Source organism: Hakea prostrata, chromosome 4 (assembly GCF_041222555.1).
Source record: "Hakea prostrata isolate BN-2017 chromosome 4, UWA_Hpros_2, whole genome shotgun sequence".
NCBI classification, from domain to species: domain Eukaryota; kingdom Viridiplantae; phylum Streptophyta; class Magnoliopsida; order Proteales; family Proteaceae; genus Hakea; species Hakea prostrata.
The window spans coordinates 47,667,697-47,693,516 of record NC_142603.1 but is presented as its reverse complement, the minus strand read 5'-3'; the positions used below and the strand labels follow the sequence as shown (position 1 = coordinate 47,693,516).

Genomic DNA, 25,820 nt, shown 5'->3' with positions numbered 1-25,820 from the left:
TGCAGCCCCCTCCCCCATCGCGAGTCACCTCCCCACCCTTCTCCCAAACCCTGCAGCAGCCCTTATTCCCCTCCCCTAACCCTAAACCTCTAATCCCTTCCCTTCCCAGCCCTAGGATGACATCTCTTTCTTCTTCTTCTTCTTCCTCTAGGTTGCGTCAATTCTGGAATTCCATAACTCATAAGCCAGAATTGCACCCACCTTCTAAACCTTAGTTTCCTTTATCCCTTTGACCTATACACCCCCTCTAGGGCTTAGACTCCCCTTCCCATCACTTACCTTCAACCATAGCATTCAGCCCTATGCTTCCCTCTAAACCCTAGAAATTCCAGCAATCCATCTTCTCCAGTAGAAAGCCCTAAACCCTATAAACTTCATATATATATATATATATATAGCCCTAAACCCTATAAACTTCAAAAAAACTAAAACTAACTGATTAACCAAATCTTAAACCCTTTTGGGATTAGCAACCCCATCCCTTCTTAAACTCTACCTAAATCTAGGCTCCATCCAAACCCTAGAAACCTAAAATCTAAAACCCTGCACTTGAAGATTCAGATCTGGATTCAACAAGACAGCGAAGTTTTAAACCTGAAATTATAAACCCTAGCCGAAGCTAAGCCCAACCCCTGTTCAACCCTGCACCCATAAACCAGCCAATTACCTTCAACCATAGGGTACTACAGGCTACAGCCCTAGGAGACTGCTGATTCTCAAGAAGAGGATCCTGGAGTGGACCTAGATCTAGGGCTTTTCCTCAATCAATCAAACCCTAGATCCTTGTTCACATCAAGATGATTGAGGCAGCAGCCAAGAACCGGCAGCCAGCTGTTGAAGATTGATCTGACTCTAGTCTGTCAGAGAAAGTGGGGGAAGAAAAGAGGAGTAGAGGGTAAGGGAGAGTTAGAGAAGCTGGGTGAGGGAAGAGGAGAGAAGAGAGAGAAGGAGATGACAGAGGCAGTGACCATGAGCCGGTTTCTGGCTGTTGTCATTGCTTCGGCTCCACCAAGACCAACAAAGAGGCAAAACAGAAGAAGCAAAGGGGAGGGAAGAGGAGAGAAGCGAGAGAGAGTTTCGGTTTGTGCTTCAGCACTGTTTCTTGTGAGCAGATCAAGCAATCATTGAGCAGGTCATGTACACCACTCTTATTCTTCATGGCCTCTTTGAGATTCCACGACCAACAGCCTCTAGTCAAAGGCTCCTACAGTTTCCTCACTTTCTCCCGCACTGACATAGATTCATTGGCCTCGAAAGCTTGAATCAAGGAGGTCAGAGCATTGGTGATCTAGTAACACTAGAAACCAAGAGATTTGGAGCAGTAAGAGCCAAGGCATCGCTTGTGGCTGTGGCACAGTTGGCATATTCCCGTTGAAGAGCTGAAGCTAGGGTTTCCGGGCAAATGGGTAGATAACTTTGATGGACATTGTTCATGGCTACAAACACTGCATTGGTGGGAACCATTGTGGCACTCCTTATTTTGATTATACTTTGCATTGCAAACTGAAGGACTGATCGTGTTCTTGCTTGGAGGCATTCCTTGGTGGAGATCAAACTATTTTGCTATCTTGGTGGTTCAAAGTCTAGGAAGGTAAACCATGGTGCTTGGGATTGAAACCCTAGCTCCTGTTGTTGACTATGGAACCAGTCTACATAGATTATATGGTTCCCTCCCCACTTCATATCACCTTTTTATTTTATTTTATTTTTATTTGCTTTTGAACTCTCTAAAAACCCCAAACAAGAAATACCATAACTTGTTCCCATTCAGATCCAACCAAACTTGGTGGTTGTATCCCTGTATCATTTCCTACATTCTCGCCAATTTTCAGCCCATTCTAACAATAATCGACCTTTTCTTGATTGAAACCCTAGTTTATTGACTTAAAATGGAGAAATCTCCTAACTTCTAAACCATGCATTTTAAGTCAACCTATTTTGGAGAACATAACCCTCACCACATACACCTCATTCGAGCCAAATCTCAACCTATTTTGTAACCTCTATGTCCTACAAACCTGACTATTTAAGCTATCCCTATTATCCTTAAAATCTTTTAAACCTGTAACATTGACCTAACCTAGCCTTTTCCATCTGAAACCATTTTGACCCATCTCATGATGCCCCTCAGTAGTCATAGCGAAGAGGAATGATGCACCACAAAATCCCTTCTCTACACCCTAACTAGAATTACCCTATCAGATTCAAGTTAGTTATGATCAAGATCTTAGTTAAATTTCCTCAGTTACCTAAGGCTACATCATTAGCAAAGCTTTATGTGTGGAAAAGAGAGAAAGAAAAAAAGGAGGGAAGGAGGTCGAGGATCTTTTGGTGAATGGTTTGTTGTGCTACTGGAAATTTTTTTAATAAAAAAAATGAGATAGAACCTGGTGGAGGCTAGGCTTTTATGGATTGGTCAATTCCGATCCAATCTCCTGAATGTCCTATATTTTACAAGCCTTGATTGGCCATGTTTAGCGTTGGAATGATCGTGCAGTCTTGTTGTAATTGTGTTGGCATAATCATGTTTTGATCCTGATCATTGATCTTTTAGTTGTCGGGGAATAATATAGGGGAAAAGAAAATGATAGGACCCTACGATCATGCCATGTGGCAGAGAGAGGGAGTGCAAGGGTTAGTTGAGGGGTAATAAATCGGGAAAATTGAGAGGAGACGGTATCAATTGTAATGTGGGTGAGTTTGGCTCAGCCTGTGGCTGAGAGAACTGTGAGGTGTTGGGGGTGACTGGCACCATAAAACCAGCAAATTCTTGTGTAAATTTTCAGTTTTGTATTGAACTTCATAGTAGATCAGAAGGTTCTTATCAAATTGGTATCAGAGCAATGACAATCCCAAGGAGGAGTTATGGCACAGTCTTGGTTTTCCGGTGAAGGAAGAGCATAGGAATGGTTGACAGAAATTGAACAATTTTGTCAGCAACACCAAATTGAGCATGAATATTGGCTTAGAATAGCTCTCAAGCATTTGGATGGAGATGCGCTTGATTGGATTTATCAGAAGAAATGATTGGAATTCAACTGGTCAAGCTTTAACGAAGGCCTGGAAATTGAATTCGGTGGCAAGATAGGGGCAGAAGTGAGATCGAGTTTGATGAGTTACCATAGTGTAACCGCGACCAAGATGAAGGAGAAGGATTCGAGCACTTTGCAAATTCGAAAGAAGAGGTGGTGGGAGTTGTAGCTGGTGGGGATGGATTGTCTTTTGGGGATAAGTCTCGCTGAGCAAGGAGAAAAGAGAAGAAGAGAGTGAGAGGTTTGGGTAAGAATGCCTACCGGATTGGAGTTGCAGCAAGAAATCATGCCGTTAAATTGAAAGGCTGCAAAGAGAAGAGGAATCGAAGGATGCTAAAGGCACTCAGCGGAAGACTCCGTCATTTCAGGTAGCAGCCACTAGGGTTGCTGCTCTAAGGAAATGGAAAAGACGACGCAAGAGATACTTGGGGTTGGGGGTTCGTTCTATTCACTTAAAACCAGTTCCCACACGAACCAAGATCAAGGACTGGGTGGTCAGATTCCCTAAGAAACCTCCTAGGGCCTAGCCCATTCTATTAACCCTAAGCCCAGCCCATTCCTTTAACCCGACCCAGCCTATCCTTTTCTACCCATGGGTTTAAGAATTTTAGCCCAACCAATTCAAAGGACCCACTATGGGCCTAGCCAATTTTTGTTACAGCAAAACCCAATTTCTCCTATTTATCACTTGGACACAAATAACTCAGATGGACCAAGATCCAAACCCAGGACCAGTTTGAACCAAGGACTCACCAAAGAAGTGGTCTCATTGAGCCAACAAATTGGGGAACCCTTCAACCTCACAAGGTTGAGATGGAAAGGGAGGTGATGAGAATGGGGCTGCAGCGATTGAGCTGGGTTCTGGTTTTGTTGCCGGAGACAAGCATCAAGACTGAGTGGATCACCCCTAGTTTTGATGCTATTTTCCCAGTTTTCTCGCAGATCTGTTTTGGGGCTTAGTGTGGAGGACTGATCGCAAGTTTCGGTCGGTAATACTGAGGAGGTTGCTTGTGAGGCAAGCGCTCAAGAACCTGATGCTTCCCGCTAGGTTGATTCCTTTCACGAAGGGACAGGGTGCTAGGAACACTTTGCTCGACGAACCAGTTACCAACGATACTTGGGCGACGGCTCTGCCATTTGCAGTCTAATCTGGTTGGCATTGGAAGTGTTGATGAGGCTATGGTGCTCAGTGCTGCTCTCTCATTGCCCTCTACAGCTTTTGTTTTTCAGATCCTTGCGGAGAGAGGCGATTATGGAGCCAACGTAACAGTGGAAACCTCAGGTGCTGCAAAATTGCAAATACACCTTGCACCACCGCAGTACCCCTGGGTTACTCGTCCATTTATTGTTCAATGTATTTTGGTTGGACAAATTGGATGCTTCATGCAGCAAATCACATGAGTTTCAGTGCAGATTTGCATCGAAAGGAGACTGAACTTGGGACTGGTTATCATTCCATGGCTTCACCACTTTCAAACTCTAATATTCTGAGTCTTACATTTTGATGTTGTTTATGGGAAATCTTTTAATTGTAGTAATCATGTAGAGGCTCGCTCGAGGGGTAAGCAGTCAATATTTTAGGTGGCAGTACCGGGAATCGACATTCCAAGGGTGGTATTGGACACCAGTTGTACCTTGGGAATGGGTCTGTTATTCAGCCTTGGAGAATGATGCATAATTGATATGGTTGTGCAGCAAACATGTGAAGATCAAGATCTTAATTTTCCTTCATTTTGAGGACAAGGTGAATTTCGAGGGGTTGGTAGTAATAGGACCCCACAATCATACCATGTGGCGGAGAGAGGGAGTGCTAGGGTTAGCTGAGGGGTAATAAATCGGGGGAATTGAGAGGAGAGGGTATCGATTGTGATGTGAGTGAGTTTGGGGCAGCCTCTGGCTGAGGGCGCCATGAGGTGTTGGGGGTGACTGGCATCATTAAAACCAGCAAATTCTTCTGTTCTGTTTTGAATTTCATAGTAGATCTGAAGGTTCTTATCAGAAAATGGTAAATATGATACTAACAACTTCCTATATGATCAAAGCTCAAGAGAAGATGGTTGAAACATATTGGTTGAAACATATAGCCTATTGCACCTTTTAATATTCTAATTATACTTTTCATCCATATTCATATCAGAAAGCAAAATCTTTGGATTCACTATGGCTCTTTTTGGTATCAATTCTCATTCTCTTTTATGCCTATTTAAAATAAATGGGTACAATAATTCATTATTGGTCAAGAATGAAAAATGATTTGGTGAAAAATAAATTATGGAATGAAAAATAAGTTTGGTATGTCAAAATAAAAATTTGTTAGAAAATGATAATGAAAAATGTAAAAAATATCATATTAATAAAAATATCATAATTAATTAATTATAAGAAGATTGCATCACACAAAATATCAAGTGAATGGTTTCCACAAAAATATGAACCTTGCAACAAAGTATCAACACTCACTATAACTTTAGTATTATGTCTATTAAAATTAAATTACACCAAATATTTGTAACAAAAATAGGGTTTATATGGTAACGTTTCCTTTTCGTTTGTTGTGAAGTTAAGAATTTCCTATTCCTAAGAGCTAAAATCATGTATGGCTACACGGAAAAAGAATGTTCATGTTACGGAAAGAATATGGAAAATTATATGGTTCCCATGAAAAAGAGACTTTTTTCCCATTTTTTTTTAATAAATACTTAGATTCATATTAAAATACATAATAGGTATTTGTAATAAGCAATCTAATTTTTGTCATGTACAATCTATGTTCATGATTGAAACAAAAGAATCTTGGTGGATTTGAACCACCATCCTCTTGAAACATGCTCATGTTCCAAGTGCTCTACCAATTGAGCTAAAGATCCATAAATTAAAATTATCAAGTAAAATGTAATAAGACTACAAGACTGTCTTTTTTGCCACCAAGGGGCATGGACATGAAATAACTAAAATATAAATAATTAAATATAAAATGGTTCAAAAAAAAAAAAATCAAGTTTTCATAAAGGAAGACAACATTGTGAACACTTTACAATGAAGACTAGCAACAAGCCAATGATATTCTTGAGTTGAACTTTACTTTGTATGTAACTATACATTAATTATGTCTTCAAGTACATATATTAATATACATATAAATTATGTCTGGAACAAAAGTAAAGAGCATCCAAAAATGAAACCCAAACCACAAACACAAATGTGACATTCATGGAAAGAATATTAGGTCAAAAAATGAAATCAGGATCTCAAGCTTAGTGGCATACAAGTCAAAGATATCTCTAAAGGCCAATCCAAAGATTCCAACCACAATTCCCAATTCTGCCTTCTTCATGCTTAGTTGAGGTAAGAATATGGCAAATGATATTGGTCGTTTTACTAAGCTTAGTTGGTTGCTTATCCAGTGTCAAGTGTAAGACACTCATAAAGTTGGCCAAGTGGAAAAATCAATCACTAAAAAAATATAAGATTTCTGAAACAGTTCATGCCAATGCTTGGAATAGCAATAGTATGCATGCCAAAATATTAATATACAGGCAAGAATCTCACACTTCGAACACCATCATGAAGATTCAAACAAGAAATTAATGATGCAACTAGCCAAAATGTCAAGATATAGGGAACACCAGGCGCACCAGGGTACAAGGGCAACAATAACCAGATGGGTTTTCTACCTCACTACCCCTTCTGATAGATCAACATACCTATTTAGAATTGACGAATCCAATACACTGAGTGAATCATCACCCAAAGCCAAAATAGCAACATGCCTGTAAAAGACATCTAACATTTTAGAGGAAAATCACAAAATAAGATTGTCTTCTTCAAATGGAAAAATGGTTTGGTGATCATTCGCTAGGTTGTTAAGACATTTACGGGATAAATACAATGAATGATATCAGCTGCACTAATGTGTCCAATGTAAGTCCAACTCTAGGGTGCTTATGCTTATGAAACATAGAAGGGGGTATCAATGCATTTAGGCCTTTGTTTTGAATGTCAGAGAAATTTCTGCTAAAAATACAAATCATCCAATAAACAAAAGAAATAAGTGAATAAAAAGAGAAGCATCCTCACTTGTTCAACCTAGCACTCACAGCTGGTTTCTTCAAGGAGCTAAGAATAGTTAACCAATTCAATATCCAATCCTTGTAATCCAATACATCCCTTTGAGAAGGAACCACTCAGTCACTGAAGTTCTGAGACTTAAACTAAATTTCATTGAAATTTTCAGAACAGGTCAACTTAAGGCTTCTAAAAGGGTTTCTAAGAGATGAGAGGCTAGTAACACAAAAAGGAGCACACCATTACACCAACATAGTTACAAGACCAAGTAGAATAATTTGATTTAAGATCCACCAAACACCGAATTTGTGAACAACTTTCATTCAAGATATCATTCCCTGAACTGGTTTCCCAGGTTTAATTAAGTTGTCAACATAAAGATTCAACATAACAAGATATGCCAGAACAAATTCAGGTTATAATCATTGTAACACGAAATGGGGAAGAAAATGTGTAGCCAAATTTGCACACCAGTGTCTAGCCAGAACTGTTGGCAGGCATCTTTGTTTAGAAAGGAATTTACGGATACCATTTGCATGAGATATTGAGGAAGTTAACGATGATTGGTTTTAATGCACTAGCTTGAAAGGGGTAACCAAAGAGTCATAGGTGCACAATCACAAAATGTAAATATATAATCCCCTAGCGCCAAACTTTCAATCGGAAAAAGATTACTTCTTCTTTATGTTCTCTTAAAATTTTCTTTCATTGACCTAATGACATACACTTTCCAATTTCTCCTGTTTACATTTAGCTGGTCATTGCACCATAACATTGTTCAACTGACTGACCTTGATAGAGAAATATATATATGGGCATAGGCATCGACAGTAAAACAAAACAAATGTCAAGGTTCAATATTTTACTTAGACCTCAAAATACCTGATTGAAAACTAACATTAAAGTCAGCGATAAGGTATCAATGCAAATTAATAGTGGGGGAAAGTGAAGATATAATAACCACAAAGCCACCAGAGCAAACCAGCAAGAACTACACTTCGTCCCAACACATTGACCAGCCAGCCTGTTAATCCTTAAGCCCAATAAGAAAGCTATTGTTGTGTAACATTACCTTTCTTCAATCGTAAACTCTATCACTTCGTAATCGTAGATAACAAAATTTGAATTGGCTTATGATAACATCAGACCAAACCATTCCACAGCTAACACTCAATTTGAAGTATTAGAGAAAACTGAAACAATTAAAGAATTTAAAAACCCCACTACCATAATTGAATCTAGCTTCCCAAATTTCATTGAATTCATTATTCCACACGGTTAGGTTCCTTTAATTTTTCTCCTCCTTTAATTTGGATATTATAAAGCAGACTCAAGCTCCAAAATTGGCTACTTAGAAGATATGGCAATTCAACTGGGAAAATCTAGAAAATTGAAAACAAACCTGGGAGGGAAAGCGATGTACATAAACAGAACATTTAAAACGAAACAGAATCAAAATTCAGATGCAAATAACCTCCAGATTTCAGGGGATATTTCCTAGTTCAACTCCGCAAGAACCACAGTTTATCTTTTTCTTTTTTCCCAGAATTTTAACTCGTTGTAAGAGCTCAAGCTTTATATATTTCCCGGTACAGCTTTTAGAGAAGTCAGTTTAAAGGAGAGCAAATCAACAAAAGTCGAATACAAACGGATTGACAAATATTGACAAATAACAATATGAAATACAATACAAAGATTATAGAGTTCTCAAACAACAGAACGAAAATCACACTCTCTTACAGTCTATTTACCAAAAAAAAAAAGAAGACAAAAACTCTGAATTTATACGAAAACGATGAAGAATCAAGAACGCTAGATGGGGATTTCAGACGAAAAGATAAGAAAAACACAAACCTGAAGACTCTGAGTTGTGCTTCATTCTCGAGCAAGGGTTTCGGTTTGAATATTCGGACGGAGTCAAGTCTTGGAGCCACCTTGAGTTGCAAGAACTTGAAGGCGTCTCTGTCCAAGGGACTGTGCAAGAAAAGATCTGAATTCTTGTACACCTTAAGAATCTGTTGCAGGCTCCAAGTCCACTGCGAGTGAGAAGTGGAAAAAGAAAGATGGATTGCAGAGTTGAGAAGCGTCGTTCATTCTAGCACATATGTTAGGGTTTGGGCTTTTATAAAATAATGCGTTTTTACTGTTGTACCCCCATCTTGATTTTAAAATTTCAATTATGCCACCGCATAAATGAAGAAAATGAATTGTCCCCATAATCCACAATGGACTTTTAGTCCAGTATGGATTTTGGAGGTTTTTCTATTATTTTAAATAAAAATCAAAATGATAATAGATGCCAAATCATTTAAAACAATGAAAAAATCTCATAATAGAGAATGAGAATTGATACAAAAAAGAGCCTATATCCTAGCTCAGATTGCATGGTTACTTGGTGTTCTGCTGACAAGCATCATGACGCAATTGATGTTTTACAGATCTGGTGTAAGGCACACCAATGTTTTGCTGAGGGGATCTGTTTTCCGGACATTTAGCATCAACTTTTTCACGTATGGTTTTCCGGTAAGCAGTCTATGAATACTTCTTTTTCTCCTGTTTTTTCAAGTCTTTTATTGTTTCCTAAAATTTATTTTATGTATGTACTACTATGACGGGATTTGATGTTGATCTGGACCATATTCTGGTTCCTGTATTATGCTTTTGGTAAGAATTATGGCCCAGCATTACTAGTGGAATTATGGTCCAGCATTACTAGTGGAATTATGGTCCAGAGCAGAGCTAGGTTTTCTTCTTGGAGAAGCAGAACTCTACAAACTATATCAAATCTAGGGAAGTGAAAATCATGGCATTGTCCGTCTTTATTGACTTTGAACACCATTGTTGTCCACAGAAGGTAATTTTTTCTTTGGGAGACTATTGTGGCTTGGCAATTAATGCTGTGGCAACCAAATGGTTTGGAGGATTAGCATATCTTATGCACTAAGCTTTAGCATAAGTAGGATATCTTTTTGTTTGTTTGTCTGTTTGTCTGTTTGTTTCTCTCTTTTTCTTTTTCCCTTCGTTTCTGGGTTGGGGATGGGTGTAGGATGGAGAACAACAGGGGATCAATAAGGTTGCAGAGGAATAACCCAAAGAATTATGCGACCAGAGTCCATGAAAACCTGGAAGATAAAAGAATAAAAATGATGCTCATCTTTACTTCCAACTCCCTCCCACACTCCCACCACCTACACCTCCAAATATGGAAGTCCAGATTTTGACCAATATCTTCTCAAGATGGAGGTTGCCCTCCAACTAGATATGAGAAATGCAGGTGCGGAAGACCAATCTACTGATCATGTCAGTGATCAAGGAGCCACTTATGGTGGAGAGCCATCTCAACTCCAGGAAGATGGGAAGAGGGCCTTTAGGGTGTGGGCAAATGGAAGCAAGAGTGAGATGCGAGAATTTTTTAAAGGAGGGACAGTCAAAGAAAAGGCTCTAGTGACCAAGTGCTCAAGGCTCCTACTACTGCAGGGTCTGAGAGGGGCAAATCTATCCAGCTGTATGACCTGTATTCCCTGCTTCGCAGGAAGGATCCAAAATCGATGATCATATATTTTTCTTGAGATGGGTAGCATTACTTCCTGGGTCAGTTGTTTATAACCCTTCCCATCTTCACCTCTGAGTAATCAGCGTTGACACGTTTTTATCAGGTCAAAACTCAAGTCGTCAACTTGTCAACTTGTCATTCAGGTTTAGTTTCTTAGAACACTTTGAAAGCAGTAATTCCACTTTAAGAAGCATTTCATTACTTATGTCCTGGACATGAACAAGTTTTAGGTCCCAATGAAATCTGGGCAGAGTCTAGATCCTCTACCCACATGGAGAGGAAATTTTCCAACCCACGTGGTTGGATTATTGACATGTGTCCAATCTCAAAGTAAGATCTTTTTTTTTTTTTTTTTTTTTTTAAATAGCTAAAAAAGAACTTAATGCTATTGATGACCGTTATTAAAAAAAGATCTTGTTTTGAGTTAATTGAAATACATTGTCTGTGCTCTTGCAGTGGAAATACATTAATTGTTCTTATTTGAAAACCTTCAGTGGTGAACATGACAGGTCTCCTTGCTTGCTCTCTCATTCTGGAGTTTCCATTTTGCAAGTCTATGTGCATTTGCGTTACTTGCTTATGTTGGCTACATTCTCTATGCGTTCCCTTCTGTCTTCCACTTGCACCGGTTAAATGGGTTGCTTCTTGTCTTCATACTTTTGTGGGCTGCCAGCACATACATTTTCAATGTGGCATTTTCCTTCCTCAATAAAAAGTCAAGGGTAATTCTCTGTCCATGATCTGTATAGAATTTGTTCCTTAATTTTGATAGAAGTCTCTGTTTGTAAGAAATGGAAATATTAGAAGATTAATGAATTTTTGTTTTCTGGAAATTATTTCAGGATATGCAAATCTGGGAAACTGTAGGGTTGTGGCATTACCCCATTCCTGGATTATTTTTGCTTGCACAATTTTGTCTTGGAATTCTTGTTGTCATGGGTAATCTTGTAAGCAATTCTGTTTTCCTTTACTTGTCTGATGCTGATGGGCAATCCTTGAATGATGGTGGTTCTGTAGAAGGTAAGAGGATATTTTGCTGGATTCATCTATGTGAAGTACTGTTGTCTACTGTGGAAAATTTATTCTAATGATAGCATACCTTGTTCTCTTTTATGTCTTCCTTTGCTTGGGGACACTAACAAAATAAGTTAAAATTAGCCTAATCGTCTTATTTTGTTCGTCACTTAAATCTAATAGATATAGTTTTTCTGTTTTATTTGAAGACCTTGCATTTTTCCTTTATATGCTCTGTGGGTTTTTGTGTTCAAAAGGGTACTGCATTAGAAGTATGAATTCTCTAATATGACCAAGTACACCCATGCTGACTAAATAATACTCGGCTAGAAGAAATTTCCTTCTGGAGGAGGCTTTTAAGGGGGAAGTTCAAAGGTGACTAAAGCAAGATCTGGTAGTAGCTACAAAGCAAGAAAGGACTCGACAAAAATTAGTTAGAGCTTTTCACGTTGCTGTCTGAGGGTTTCTAAAAACCTATGTTCACTGCATATAGGAACAGAAAGCTTCATGATATTGGCACATGAAGGTAAGAATGTGATGAGCTCCTTCCTGCCCTAAACCTACATCCTTCTCCACTCCTGCCAGAGACACATCCTGGTCCTTTCTTTTTCCTCCGCCTCTTCATCCTGCCCTGAGCTCTCCGTCTGCTTCTTCCAGCCATCTTCTGAAGCCTCTACCTCAGTTTTCTTCTTTTCCAATGCCATTCTTACGGTCTCACCCCCGAATTTAAGATATCTGTCGCCCATTTCCCTGGCTCCAGACCCTCCTTTAACATTGTCCAAGCCTCTCTGACAGACAATGGAAAGCTTGATGTTTTCTTCACAGTTACCTGCTAGACAATGGAGTGTTCATCTTTAAGTTCTATTTGGAAGATGTAAAAGCTTGGACACCTTTTAGTTCTCCTTGGTTGGTGGGTTGAAAAATGATCTCCATTTAGCAGTGGGATCCCCTCTTGAAGCTATAAAAAGTTGGCCTTAGTAACTTAGTTCCATTCCTTTATGGGTGTCTCTTTGTCTAGTTACCCTTCGCTTTTGGAGCACTGAAAGCCTCAGCAGAATAGCCTTGGTTCTCGGGTGCCCTTTCTACGTGGCCTGGTTCAAGATCTTGATTTGGAGGCCCTTTCTACTCAGAAAGAGAGCTGCCTTGAGATCTCGCAAGGTTGGTGGGATTTTTTTCCCCAACTTGAGGCTTCAACTACAGTCTCCAACTTAACGGTTATCAGGGGTCATTTGGGGCTGAAACTTGCTACCCAATCTGTTCCAGCCCTTTTGAACACACTATTGACCTCAGATTTATAGGGAAAAAATAGTGTAAATGTGAGATCCACTTTGGCCCCCAAATGGGAAGCCGCTATTCTGAGGGATACCTTGTAGAAATAGGAATGCAACAAAGGTATACCTCTCTAATTGGCACTCCTAACTTAACTAGGACTCTTCAATAACTTGACCACAAATCCAAACATGAAAACAAAAGTAGAATTAGTTTCCCTCTCGAATTAGAGCTAGACTAGGACTTTTTTGTAAGTTAACAACCAAGGGTGCAAATTCAAAAATAATAGTAGGTCTAAAATCCTGACAGGAGTCTGAATCAAACTAGGTTAGATTGGGTGTGACTAGGGGACAGATCAAAATAACCCTCCCTGAGTTCGGCTTCCTCCTAAAGCTGTAGGTGTTGGGCAGCATCCCTAGGACCTGTTTTTGGCTAAGGGGGCATTTCTGGTTTCTGGTTATATCAGAAGCCTATGTACCAAGCAGATCGTCTCATCTCGCACATATTCTCGTCTCACTACTTCTCGGTGAATTTCGCGAGTCCTCCGACCATGCTACATGGATGCTTGAACAATGAAGAGAGATCACCTTTCTTGTGCTTGAATTTGTTTGGATAGCTCCTCCCCAGTCTCCACCTCCTGCCACTCCTCCAGTTTTGGATGATGATGTTTTTGGATTTGAACAACTGGTAGTGTATGACTGGTTACCTCCCTAATTGGATGCACTTTAAGGTTTTTGACACCTATCTCTGAACTGCTCCAGTAAAACCTCTTCCCTACCAATGCACTCCTACCCTCTCACACCACCTTTGCTCATCTGCACCTCCCCTGCACACAGTACCCTCCCCATGTTTTAGATCTATGTTTACCTGGCTACTCCTTCCATCGTAGTCCTTGCAGCCTCATATCATGGTTGGATGGAAACTAAATCATTATCTCTATCATTAAGATTGCAAACAGCTTGCTTTAGGATCCCTCTGTAGATCCTAAGCCTCCTTTGCAACTCCAAAGATAATTGTTGCCGTAATGCTCCCTTGCAGCTGCCCTACTTCTGATTGGCCAGGCAACCACACCATACCTCCACGTATTTGTTGCCTTGCTTTGCTTTGGCACACCACCAGACACCCTATAACACCCATACCTTAAAGTTATGGTCTAATTTGAACTTGGTATTTTTCTAGTCGGAATTTTTACATGCACTCCCCACTTTGTAGCCATTAACGGTGCACCTCCCCAACTTTGCAGACCTTACAAATACCTCCCCCCTAGTAACTAGAAATAGCCAAGGGCTTCACTTTTAGAATGGTTAAGAAGAGACTTTTTGTAAGATTGTTATTAACAAAGAGAATCGTGGGATGCAATGGACGACTATCAGGCAAGGAATTAGATCTCGCTTGAGATCTTGGTCCACCCCTTGTTTTAAATACCAAAATTCGAGCGAGATCTTGACCTGTTTCACCTCCTGTTGCCTCACAACTCATTGAAGCTTACAAAACTTTCTTTTTTCCGATTGTCACCGGATCTTGACTTGTAGCAAGATTCAGCACATCTAAATCTAGAAAAGATGATCAAACAGGGCCATTTGAAGGAGTTCTTCAACCAAGGTGAAATTGTCCTTGAAAATTTTATTTTTTCAAATACTATGTTCTAAAGTAGGTCTTTGTGTGTGGATTAAATATATGCTCAACATCTTGCTCTGATCTACACTTTCATGAATTATTTATTTATTATTATTAATTTATTTTTTATTTAAAAAATACATTTTCTAAGAAATTAAATCAAAAGAATTGAAAAATAGTTGGTTATGAAATTTATTCTAGTGTGTTGCAGTCTATTGGAAGGTTTCAACCTCATGGATTCAATTTTCTTTTTCATGCTTATTGTTATTTTTTTCTAATTTTCAGAATTAACAAAATAATTAAAATATTTTACTGATGATTTTTTTTTTTTTTGAAATACGATTCATATGTTAGGTTCTGTATTTTAAAAATACAATCATGTTAATCTAAACATGCTATGCATGTGTTCTTTGAACAAAGTGTGTATATTTTGTTCTATAAATTATTTTTGTATGTTTTTAATTTTCAATAAATCATTCTATTAATATGTTGCGTAATGTGTGTCAGTTAAGTGGTCAATCGTAGTAGTGGGAGTAGCACCGGCAGTGGGGCGCCAATCATTACTTAGCAACACGGTGAGGCCCTAACCGCCAATAAAAAGAAGTCAAAATGCAAGTATTGCTTGAAGGTGTTGAAACTTGCTGGTGCAACTAGATTGAAACAACACTTGGCGGGAGGATAAAAGGATGTGGCCAAGTGTGCAAAGGTGTTGTATGAAGAACAACAAGCCATTATAGGCAATCTAAAAGGAGAGAGATAGAAAAAAGTAAAGAGGGTAAGACAACAAAAGGAGTTTGAGGAGGCAATTTTATAGAGACATCTCGTGGATGTAGATGTGGAGTTAGATGATGATGAGATTATGAGGAGTATGGGTGTGGAGTCAGTAGCCAAGTGGAGACAAATGAAGGTTGCATTTGAAGTTTGCAGACAATCCTTTTGTTTTGAGAAGATGAAGTAATATATGCAGGATAGAGAACTGGGTGCATCTAGGTCAAGGTTAATAGCTCCATCTAGTTACCAGCAGGAAGGTGAGAGGAGGAGGACCAGACATAGAGAGGAGCATGCTTATAGTAGGTGGATCCTATTCTTGAGCAATACCCCACCACATTTAGGCAATAAGACTCCTACTAACAAACCATCCCTCATATGTTTGGTGGAGGCAGTAGGGAGGATCAAGCTTAGGAGGCAATCAGCAAGTTCATGTACTATGCAGCTAATATAACTGAAACTGGACATTACCATAGATGATTGGTGTAGTAGCTAGGGCAGGTGTAGGGGTGAGAGGCCTAACAACATGGGAATTGATGCACAAATACTTTCCTGAGGTGAAGGAATTGAAGGACTACATCAAGACACTGAGGCTATGATAGGAGACATGTGGTGTCACTGTGATGGTTGATGGATGGACTGGTCCTACTGAATAGTTCATCATTAATTTCATGGCAAATTGCTATAGTAGGATAGTGTTCTTGAAGTCTATAGATGCATTAGACAAAGTGAAGGACTCTGACTACATGTACTTGAGGCAAGTGATCCTTGATGTAGAAAGCAACATTATCTAAGTTGTTACGGATAAACAATGCTAACTTCAAGAAGGCCAGGAATGCTTATGTATAAGAAGCAACAGGATTCGGCTCTTCTAGACACATTGTGTAGCACACTCCATTGATCTTATGTTGAAGGATTTGGGGAAGAGGAAAACAGATCGGCATTGTGGTTGCAAGGGCAAGACAAGTGAGCAATTTCATATATAACCATGGTTATGTCTTGCGTATGATGAGGGCAAAGTGTGATGGTGATCTGGTGAGGCTTGGTTTGACTAGATTTGCCGCCAACTATGTGGCATTTAAAAGCTTCCGGAAGAAAGTGGTGGGTCTTTGACACATGTTTATGAGATAGGAGTAGTTTGGTTGGCCTAGATTTAGCACACTGGAAGGAAGAATAGACCAACAAGCCATTGCTAATCAGTCCTTTTGGAGGGAGCTTGACAAGACAGTGGGCATATAGGAGCCTATTGTGTTTGTTTTGAGGATGGTGGACGCCGAGAAGAAGCCCACATTGCCCCACATATACGCTTCCCTCTAGTAGATGAAGGGGTTCGGCAAGGTGCTGTCCCTAGATCCTCCAAAGTCTACCTAAAGATCATTGATGAGAGATTGGCAAAGCACTTGATGCATCGTTTGCACTTTGCTGGTGAGTCAGTTTGTGTTGTATAATTTATATATTGTTGATTGCATTTTTACAAAAAAACTAAGTTACTAACAAAGTTTTTAATTTCCTCAACACAAGCTTACTACCTTAATCCCAAATACTTGTACAAGCATAATCTGGGGTTGAGGTCCAGTTTAAGATTGCAGTATAAGAGGTAGTGGAGAAGTTGGAGCCAGATCTTGGTATGCAGGGGATAATCAATGGAGAGGTGAGAAGTTTTTTTCAATGGTTTCTTCATTTTCTTCTTTTATATATAGTACTTAGACTTGTGTTATTTTTTTGGTCAAAACTTGAAATATGGGTGTACAGATCAAGGATTTGAGGGATGGCTGTGGGAGTTTTGGCAAACTTGGTGCAATTGCATCTAGGAATAAGGGAGACCCTAGTAATTAATCAAGTACTATAAGTTTATAAGTATTAAGATTTAATTGGCAAGTCCCTAAGGCTAATGCATTTTTACATTTTGTGAGCAATTGACTGGTGGGTGCTATATGGAACTAGTGCCCCAAATATGAGGAAGATAGCCATTAAGATGCTCTTACAGATATGCTAATCCTCTAGTTGCAAAAGGAACTGGAGCACCTACTCACTCATCCACAATAAGATGCACAATAGTTTGGGGCGAGTAAGAGACTCAAGCAACTAGTGTATCTGCACTATAATATGAGGTTGAGAGTATGGCCTATATGTGATGATATGGATGACGAAGCTTGAGACCTCATTGAGATGGATATTTTCCACAAGCCACCCTCAGAGGGTGAGGAGGATGATGCGATATACCAATGGGTTAGGGATCAAGGTGGACTAGTGATAGATTAGTCAGAAGAGCAACCGAGACTCACTATTGCTGTTGCTGTGGACCCAACTGATGTGTATACCCACATGTCTTTGGATGAGGGTGTGGTGCATACACAAGCAGCCACATGACTAGCTGACCATTTAAGGAGCCACCTAGATGACATATTATAGATAATGATAATTGGAGCTTAGATGATGTCGATGATGCTACTCAGCCACTAAGTCACAATCCTTTGACTTCAAGTTAGGTGGGCAATGTCAGTGTGCAAGTAGTAGTTGTGTTGTTGGTGTAGGTTCTGGTGGTGCAGGTGGAAGTTAGGGGGGGTCACCACCATCGAAACCAATTAGGATTCATTGGAGAGACCAAGTTTACCCAAGCCACATTGGATGTTGACCGCTTTGCCCATGCCCATTCTCGGACTTTTAGGAGGTGTGCCCATGGGGACATGAGTGATATAAGCATGCATGGTTTGGTAGAGAGCATGAAGAATATGAGCATAGACACTAGTGGTACTCACCACCAGAGTTGATTGTCCTCGGGGTATACATACGGAGATTACACAACCAATTCCGATTATAGTGGCTGCTCATCATATGGAGTGCATCATGTTCCCTAAGACCCTTATCCTAGAGAATTCTCATGTGGGAGTGAAGGTGGGATGTTGATTGGTTGGTTCAGGAACCCATACCCACATGTTCAATATAAGCACCAACAAAAAAAGGACTTTGGATTGCAGCCACTTACTATTAGAGATTACCCTAAAGTTTTGTTCCTCCAGTATTCCGTCTTTGAGACATATCGGCGCCATATAAACACATGAGACATACTACAGTAACTCCTTGACTTGGATGTCCTACGTGGCTTATACTCAGAATAGGACGTGGGAGAATGTTGAGTGATACTCACTGGCCAACTAGTTACAAGGTTTGAAAATTGAAACTTTTGAACTTCTACAAGTGTACAAGTAATTTAGTTGTTTCACTTTACTATTGTTTGAAATTGAATATGGTGGTTCTTATTTTCATTCAAGGTTGAAGAGCTAGGGGTAGACCTAAGATAACATTAGGAGAAGTGGTGAGAAATGATATGTATAGCTTAGGCCTTGTATCTAGCATGGCCTCGAACAGAACTGATTGGAGGGCAAGAATCCATGTAGCCGACCCCATTTAGTTGGGACAGGCTTATTGTTGTTGTTGTTGTTATTTTCATTCAAGGTTGATAGACCATGGAGGACAATGCTATTGCTTGGCAACACCGAGTCCTTATAGTAATAGACTATCAGTTGTAACTCCAGTAGTAAAGTCATCATCAGAGGCAAACTGAGGTTCAAGGAACACTTGGCTGGAAACTATAGGGATACACCAGGCGCTCTAATATCTTTAATTTTGTGATGGATGATATCCTAACCACCTCATGGAGTTGGTTGAAAGACGTAGAGCCGTTGGTAGAGGCATGGTCATGGTGCTAGAGCTGGCCTTGATTCATTTGATCTTACCTTCTTCTGTGATGCACTTATGATTTATATTTATTTTATGATGGTTGTGTTGTTTTATTCTTGAGAGTCGAGAAAGTAATGTTTTATTGTACTCATTTTTTTTTTTTTTGGGGGGGGAGGTAAAATGTTTAATGTTCTATTGTACTCGTATGGATGGAATTATGTTGGTGTTTAAGTTACTTGATGTATCTTATCACTTGCTTTTCATTTATGCCTTATTGGTTCTATATTTCATATTTTATACCTTGCATGTTCATTCTTACAGCATTTTGGTTTTATACTTAGGGTCGAATTAGAACTCATACTTAGGGTTGTTTTCTCACAAATCTAAGGCCACTAGTGTGTTTAAAAGGGCTAAAATAGGCTATCCCCTCCCCCCCCCCCGGGGTGATGTGCCCTTGAGTTCACTCGAGTTGGCTTGGGGAAAAAACCAGATCTTCTCGCTTTTTCTGAAGGGCGAGATTGCCCAGACCTTGCTCTCTGGTTCTTTTAATATTGTTTGCAAGTGCTGCTGCAAACTTTTGTCTCCATTGGAGAATTAGCTTAATTTTTTGTCCAAGTTCATGTGGGATTATTGTTTGATCCAGTCGACTCCTTCACAGTGTGAAAGCCTTGAAGTTTTAATTCAGAGCTACCATGAAACTCACTTGAAGAATAACTTCAATCTCAAGGTTCATATTCAAGTTTCACGCACTTTACAAGCTTCTGCCAACTTGCCAAGCTTTAATGCATTAACAGCAGCTTAACCTCAACCTCAGTTCTTTTGCTAATTCTCTAGTTTCCCAAATCCTAGATTTCCTTTTCAATTTTTATTTTTCACAGACTGCAGCCAACCTCAGCCTTATTTCGCCATTAGAATCCATTCAAATTCAGTTCACAGCATCCCCCCAATTTCTCATATTACTCAATGCTGCCCATTCCCCATCAATACCCTAACATCCAGCATCACAGATTCTTCCTATGAAAGTGAAACACAAAATTCTATATCTCACAAACCTACCATCAGTTCTGTCCAAACTTTGAATCTAGCCCAGTCTAAATATCCAAACCTTAACACTAAATTTCCACAAGTATTCCTTCTGCAAAATCTGAAATCCTAACCCTGTTATTGCTGAAACATTCAAATGCACATTCAAATGACTTACACGAAATCTGAGACCTTTGCTGATGGCTTTCCTGTCATCGGATTGACATATCCCAACCAAGGTTTGAGACTGGCTTCAAAACTGAGATATAGCCGAAATTTCAGCAAGATGGGCCAAAACCATGTATTTTCTGCTGTAATTCAACAGGTTTTCACACTATTTTTGAACCCACTAGCCTAAGTTCTAGGTGGTCTGGTCAATCTGCTTCTGCTGTTTTGGGTTGCTTCTGATTTTTGAGAGTGAATCTTCTTTCTAAGAGCCTTCAGGTTTTCCATCACTGTGAAAATCCTCTCAATCTCTCCCCTTTCAAATCCCCCATTATAATCTCTGCATGAGAAGTGATTTAATCCATATCAGAGGTACTAGAAGAGCTAGGGGTAGACCTAAAATAAATTTAGGAGAAGTGTTAAGAAAGGATATGCATGGTTTAAGACTTGTATCTGGTATGGCCTCATATAAAGCTGATCGGAAGGCAATACAATCAATGTAGCCGACCCCATTTAGTTGGGAAAAGGCTTGTTGTTGTTGTGATAGTTTTCATGGACATAGGTTGCAAACTAATTTGCTTCCAGCAATTTTCAGAAAAGAAAGAAGTTTGATGCATATTTATCACTAAACTGGGCATCTTTCCTTTGGAATAAGTCTAGGGCTGGGTTATATACATATTGGGCATTTGTGCCTAGAATTTCTCTATGTAATATGTCACTTTTAAGGGCCTAGGTTGGGCTATTAGACTTCATAGGAAATTACATGTTTTTACTCCATCTGTACTTCTTATTTTGTTTTTACATTGAACTTGAACTAGGTGAACCACTGGTTCAATTTAAGTTATATTAGAATATTCCTCATTGTCAGAGCAGAATGTTAAAATCATAATTATTTTGGAAAAAATCAGGGACACACCAAAATAAATAGCAAAAATCACGGACACCCCAAAAATGTATCAAATTGGCAAAGACACCCCAAAATGTCTCTTAGAATGGCACTATGGTACTCTCCGTCAGCAGATTCTGCTAAGTCATGGTTAATTCATAATTCTGAATTTCCCTTAATGTCTTGTGACATCACAGTATTATCCTTAGCCACTTGCCTCTATTTTTTTTTCTATAATCTTATGCTATCCTAATTCACAAAATCCCAATGAATAGATATTGGTCATCCATCTTCTTCCTTTTACAAACCCCAAAAAAGGGCTGTCCATCTTCCTTCCTTCCGTGCGGGGATGAGGATAACAATCAAAAGGCTGCTGTTTTCAACAACTACGATCAAAAGAAGAGGCACATTTGCCTATTCGCATCTTCTGCCGAAAATTAGCATTTTTGTTTTTGATTTCTTTTGACTGAAAAACAAAAAGGAGGTTTGATTTTGGTAGAGAAAGGTTTTGATTTCAGCAACATTATTTCTTTTGTATCAAAAAAAAGTTTTGATTTTGACAATGAAAGGTTTAGATTTCAGCAACATTGTTTCTTTTGTACCCAAAAGAAAATAAAGGATTTGATTTCTGCAACGAAAGCTGCATTTGTAGCTGTTGGCCGGCAGCAAGGGATAGACATTGTTCTCAATGATGAATTGAACCGGGAGACTCCTACTGTTGTTTGCTGTGGTGAGAAACAACGGTTCATTGGAACCACTGGAGCTGCTTTCACTATGATGAACACCAAAGATTCTCTCTGTCGAGTAAAGCATTTGATTTTCCCCCTCCCTCTGTTTTGGTAGAACAAATAATGTGTTTGATTGGTAGGCAATTTTCTGATCCTGAACTCCTAATGATACATTCTATTCCATCATACTTTTGAGAAAGGAGATTGTATTTATCAAAAACAGAAAAGAGGGGAAAAAAAAGAAAAAGAAAACAGAAAGGCGATTGGAGATTTTGATGGGGGAAGCAAAAAGATAAAGGGTATATTAGTCTTTCTAAGTCATAATAGATAGACTAGGGTAATTTTGTAATATTAACTTTTATGTATTGAAATACTACGAAGGATATATTTGTCTTGTCCTCTAATTCAATTTACCATCCTGACGGAAAAGAGGGCGGTTGCCATTTTAAAAGACATTTGGGGTCTCTCTACCAATTTGATATATTTTTTGGGTGTCTCTGATTTTCACTATTTATTTTTGGGTGTGTGTGAAATGTTCCGTAATTATTTTCTTAGGTAGAAGAATCATAATTAGGACTCTACCCTATAAACAAAAAACAAATTTAACTTGGAATTTCTTGGGAGTGTGAATATGTGTACTGGCCTCATACTATAAACAAGAATGAAAACCCAATTCATTGTTGCACTAAAGCATGATTTTTATGGATCGACAACCCTGATTTGGAATACCTAAGTAAAATTTAAAAAGTGGAAGGTTTTCAAGAGAAACTTAAGTTATCATGATCTGTAGATTGAATTTTTATATGACATAATGTATTAAAAAAGTAATTTTTAAAATATGATTCTTTTTTTTGGTAAACTTTAAACATAGTAGTTGTTGATGAAGGATGATGCCTCAGCCTCCAATCATGATTATCTATTTTTAACCATATTAATTTTTTATACTTCTATGTATTTCATTTTTAGTTTGCCTAAGTTTTTATTTTTTTAATATCAGATTTAGTAGTGGCATGGAAATTTTGTTGCTTTTTAATTTTTATTTTTTATATATATTCGAGATTGTTCAAATTTCACAATAGGTTAGATTATGCATTTTATTAAGTATATCAAATGCTTCAAATTTAACTAGGGCTTGGGTTAGGGACAGGGATAGGTCCAACCTATCCAGACTCGGCCTAATTAGAAACAATCAAGGTGGGCTTGGGTTTGGCTTGGCCCGTTAGGGTTCAAGGCTAGGGACAAGAATCTTAAGTCCTTGAATAAGGGCCAGGGCGAGAATGGGCTTAGCCAAGAGCATTTAGGGCCAGGATTGGGTTTGGACTTTGGAAAAGCCCGGCCAAGCCCATCCTTGTTGCAGCCCTATCTTCATCTAATGCAGGACTCTATCTCCTTTGAAGTTAAATGGAAACTTTCTTTTTTCATAACTACTTGTACTGATTTTCCTCGAAACAACCACATTTTGGCCTCTTGGGGAATCATGTGCCCCCTTCCCTCTTTTCTTCCTGTTGCTTCCTGTTAGGGCCCTGAGATTATGTCATGTAGAGAGAGAGAGAGAGTGACGGCTATTGTTGGGTTTATAAATGGGGAAGAAGTTGTGAGAAGAGGGTATCGGTTATTCTATGTAAGGTTATGGGCAGACTTTGGCTGACCACTGAGAGCACCATTTGGTGTAAGGGGTTGACTGGCACCATAAAGCCGGTGTCATTATTTTAGTTTTTGCTGTAATTTATACTTTCTGGTATTGGATTAGGGGGTTCTTATCAGCTGGTATCATGTTGCATTTTGATCCCAGGGTGGTGAGATGGCAACCGAATTTTCCATGTTTCTGGCGTAGGGCAAGTGCAGTTCTGGCTGATAGAGGTCTTGTTGTTTTACTGGGAACACCAGATTGAAGATGATCAATGGTTTGGAGTGGCGCTCCAACACCTGGAAGGGGATGCTTTAGATTGGGTTTACGGGAGAATTTGGCTGGAATTCAGTTGGTCAAGCTTCAAAGAAGCTTTGAAACTCACTTTGGTGCTGAGCAAGCCGCTGTAGCACCGAGAGAGATGGGAAACAGAGGGGTGGAACAAGCAGACGGTATTTCTTGCATTGCCGGGAATGAATAGCCAACGTTGGAAGCCATTGGTGAAGTGAAAACTTGTATCACAGGAGGTGCTCAAGAACCCTTTTAAATCCTACTTTGTGATTTCAGTTCAGAAAAATTCCAAGGAGAAATCACAATGGCCGAACAGGAGAAATTAGGTGCTCTGCATAGTGCAGTGATTCAAGCTCTATGGCAGAGGTTTTCTTTGGTTCAAGAAGAATGGTTAAAACAAATCATTCTCACCCATCTATTGGAAGAAACTCGGGCTGAACTTAGGATGAATGCTCCACAAACATTGGAGAGTCATCAGTTTGATGGGGCGGTGCGACCTCCAGCGAAACCACCACGACAGAGGGCATAAGTGAAGGAGAGAAGTCAGTTACATCCTGATTACTCGGCAGCAGCATGGGGAGAATCCGCATGTGGTTTCCGGCATTGTTCCATTCAAGAGGAGTCGGTTACATCCTGATTGGTGGCAAGATTTGAGGAAGAGCTGTGATTGATTATTCTAGATCCAGCGTTGAAGATTTAGGTGACGGTCAAGGTATGGATCGCAGGAAAAGAGAGGAGATGAAGGTGGTCCAAGAGGCGGTTGGACCAATGGGACTGGTCCAGTCAAGTCAGTTAGCCTAGGGAAATAATTTGACAAAATGGGCCTAAAATGACAGAATCACTAAGACCCCCAAGGGCCCCAACAGCCCACTTATGGGCTGACTAACCAAGATTTAAGTCATGGGCACATAAATAGTTTTATTTTTTGCGCCAACCCAGCAGTTGGGTTATTCATTTGGCAAATCAAGGCCCAACTAGCATATAACCCATTGATAATGGAAATCAAACATTTGGGGCAGTTAACTTCCCTTTCTTCTACCTCGATCTTCTTGACTGGAACTGGTGCACTAGTCTGCCAAGAAGTTGGAGGCATAGATCCTATGCTCAACACCAGCAGGCCTCCAATCATCCATCTCTCCCAACCTCGAAAGCATTTTTAGGGGCTCAACTAGCATTGATGTCACAAGGAGGGTAAAATACACCAGAAAAAGTTAGCAGACGGTGCTGCCCTATCGACCCCCTGCTGGTGTCATTCGATAGATTAGGACAATCCGGTATCAATTTCCATTTCCAGCCATTTTCAATCAATTTGGAGAAGGTGAACCTCTCCTGGACGGTGGAGTTTTTGGAGTTGTGGAAGGATGGATGCAAACGCCTTGATGGGTCAATAATGGCCAAGGGGAACGCCATGCTTAATCCGATGACCATGGTGGGTGGATGGGCTTTGTCAGTAAAACAAAATTCCTCTGCTATTCTCATGGAATGAGGGCTTGATGAGACTGACGGTAAAATCCCTTTCCAAGCGTGTGTAGAGGGGTAGCTTGCACATGAGTTTTTTTTTTTAGTTTTTTTTTATGCTGAATAAAACTTACTATTACTTAGGACAACAATTACAAAGAGTAGTAGTGTCTATTACAACTAATGTCTGCTAATATTCTACAGATGGTACGAATGCTATATCAGTGAGCCATTGCTGGAGTGTGGTCTGACTAAAACTATTAAAGTTAGTATCCTTAATATTATAGGTTATATTTGCCAAAAGCAGGACATAAGCTATTGGCCACTTGTTGTGATTTCGTGGTGAATGTAGGTCAAGCACTTCCTTCTCATTGCACCATATTTCATCTAGTTGAATGTTGTATTGTTGTGCTTGATCTATTCCGTCCTTTATCCCAACTAAGAGCCTCAATGATATTTCCCTTCCCAATTCCTCCTGTACTGACATACTTTAGCTGTCCTTTCCATAATAGTCCCACACTCCATCCGACGCTGTTTAGCACTGATTTATGTACACCCCTGCACACATCAAGGTTGATAAATGACTTAAGTTAGTCAAACTTTTACAGAAGCAAATATTTGGTTTAGAGCTCATTACATGTGT

General features: G+C 39.5%; 1 protein-coding gene across 3 annotated transcripts in view; it reads left to right on the top strand.

Annotated features, from left to right (window-relative positions):
- LOC149019218 (piezo-type mechanosensitive ion channel homolog) overlaps window positions 1–25,820 on the top strand; it is a 113,373-nt gene that overhangs the window by 32,961 nt on the left and 54,592 nt on the right. For all 3 annotated transcript variants that reach the window (XM_089153253.1, XM_089153252.1, XM_089153254.1), the window contains 3 exons: window positions 9,536–9,620; window positions 11,160–11,372; window positions 11,493–11,670. In XM_089153253.1, coding sequence (XP_089009379.1) covers window positions 9,536–9,620; window positions 11,160–11,372; window positions 11,493–11,670 — 476 coding nt within the window. The remainder of the gene's footprint in view (window positions 1–9,535; window positions 9,621–11,159; window positions 11,373–11,492; window positions 11,671–25,820) is intronic.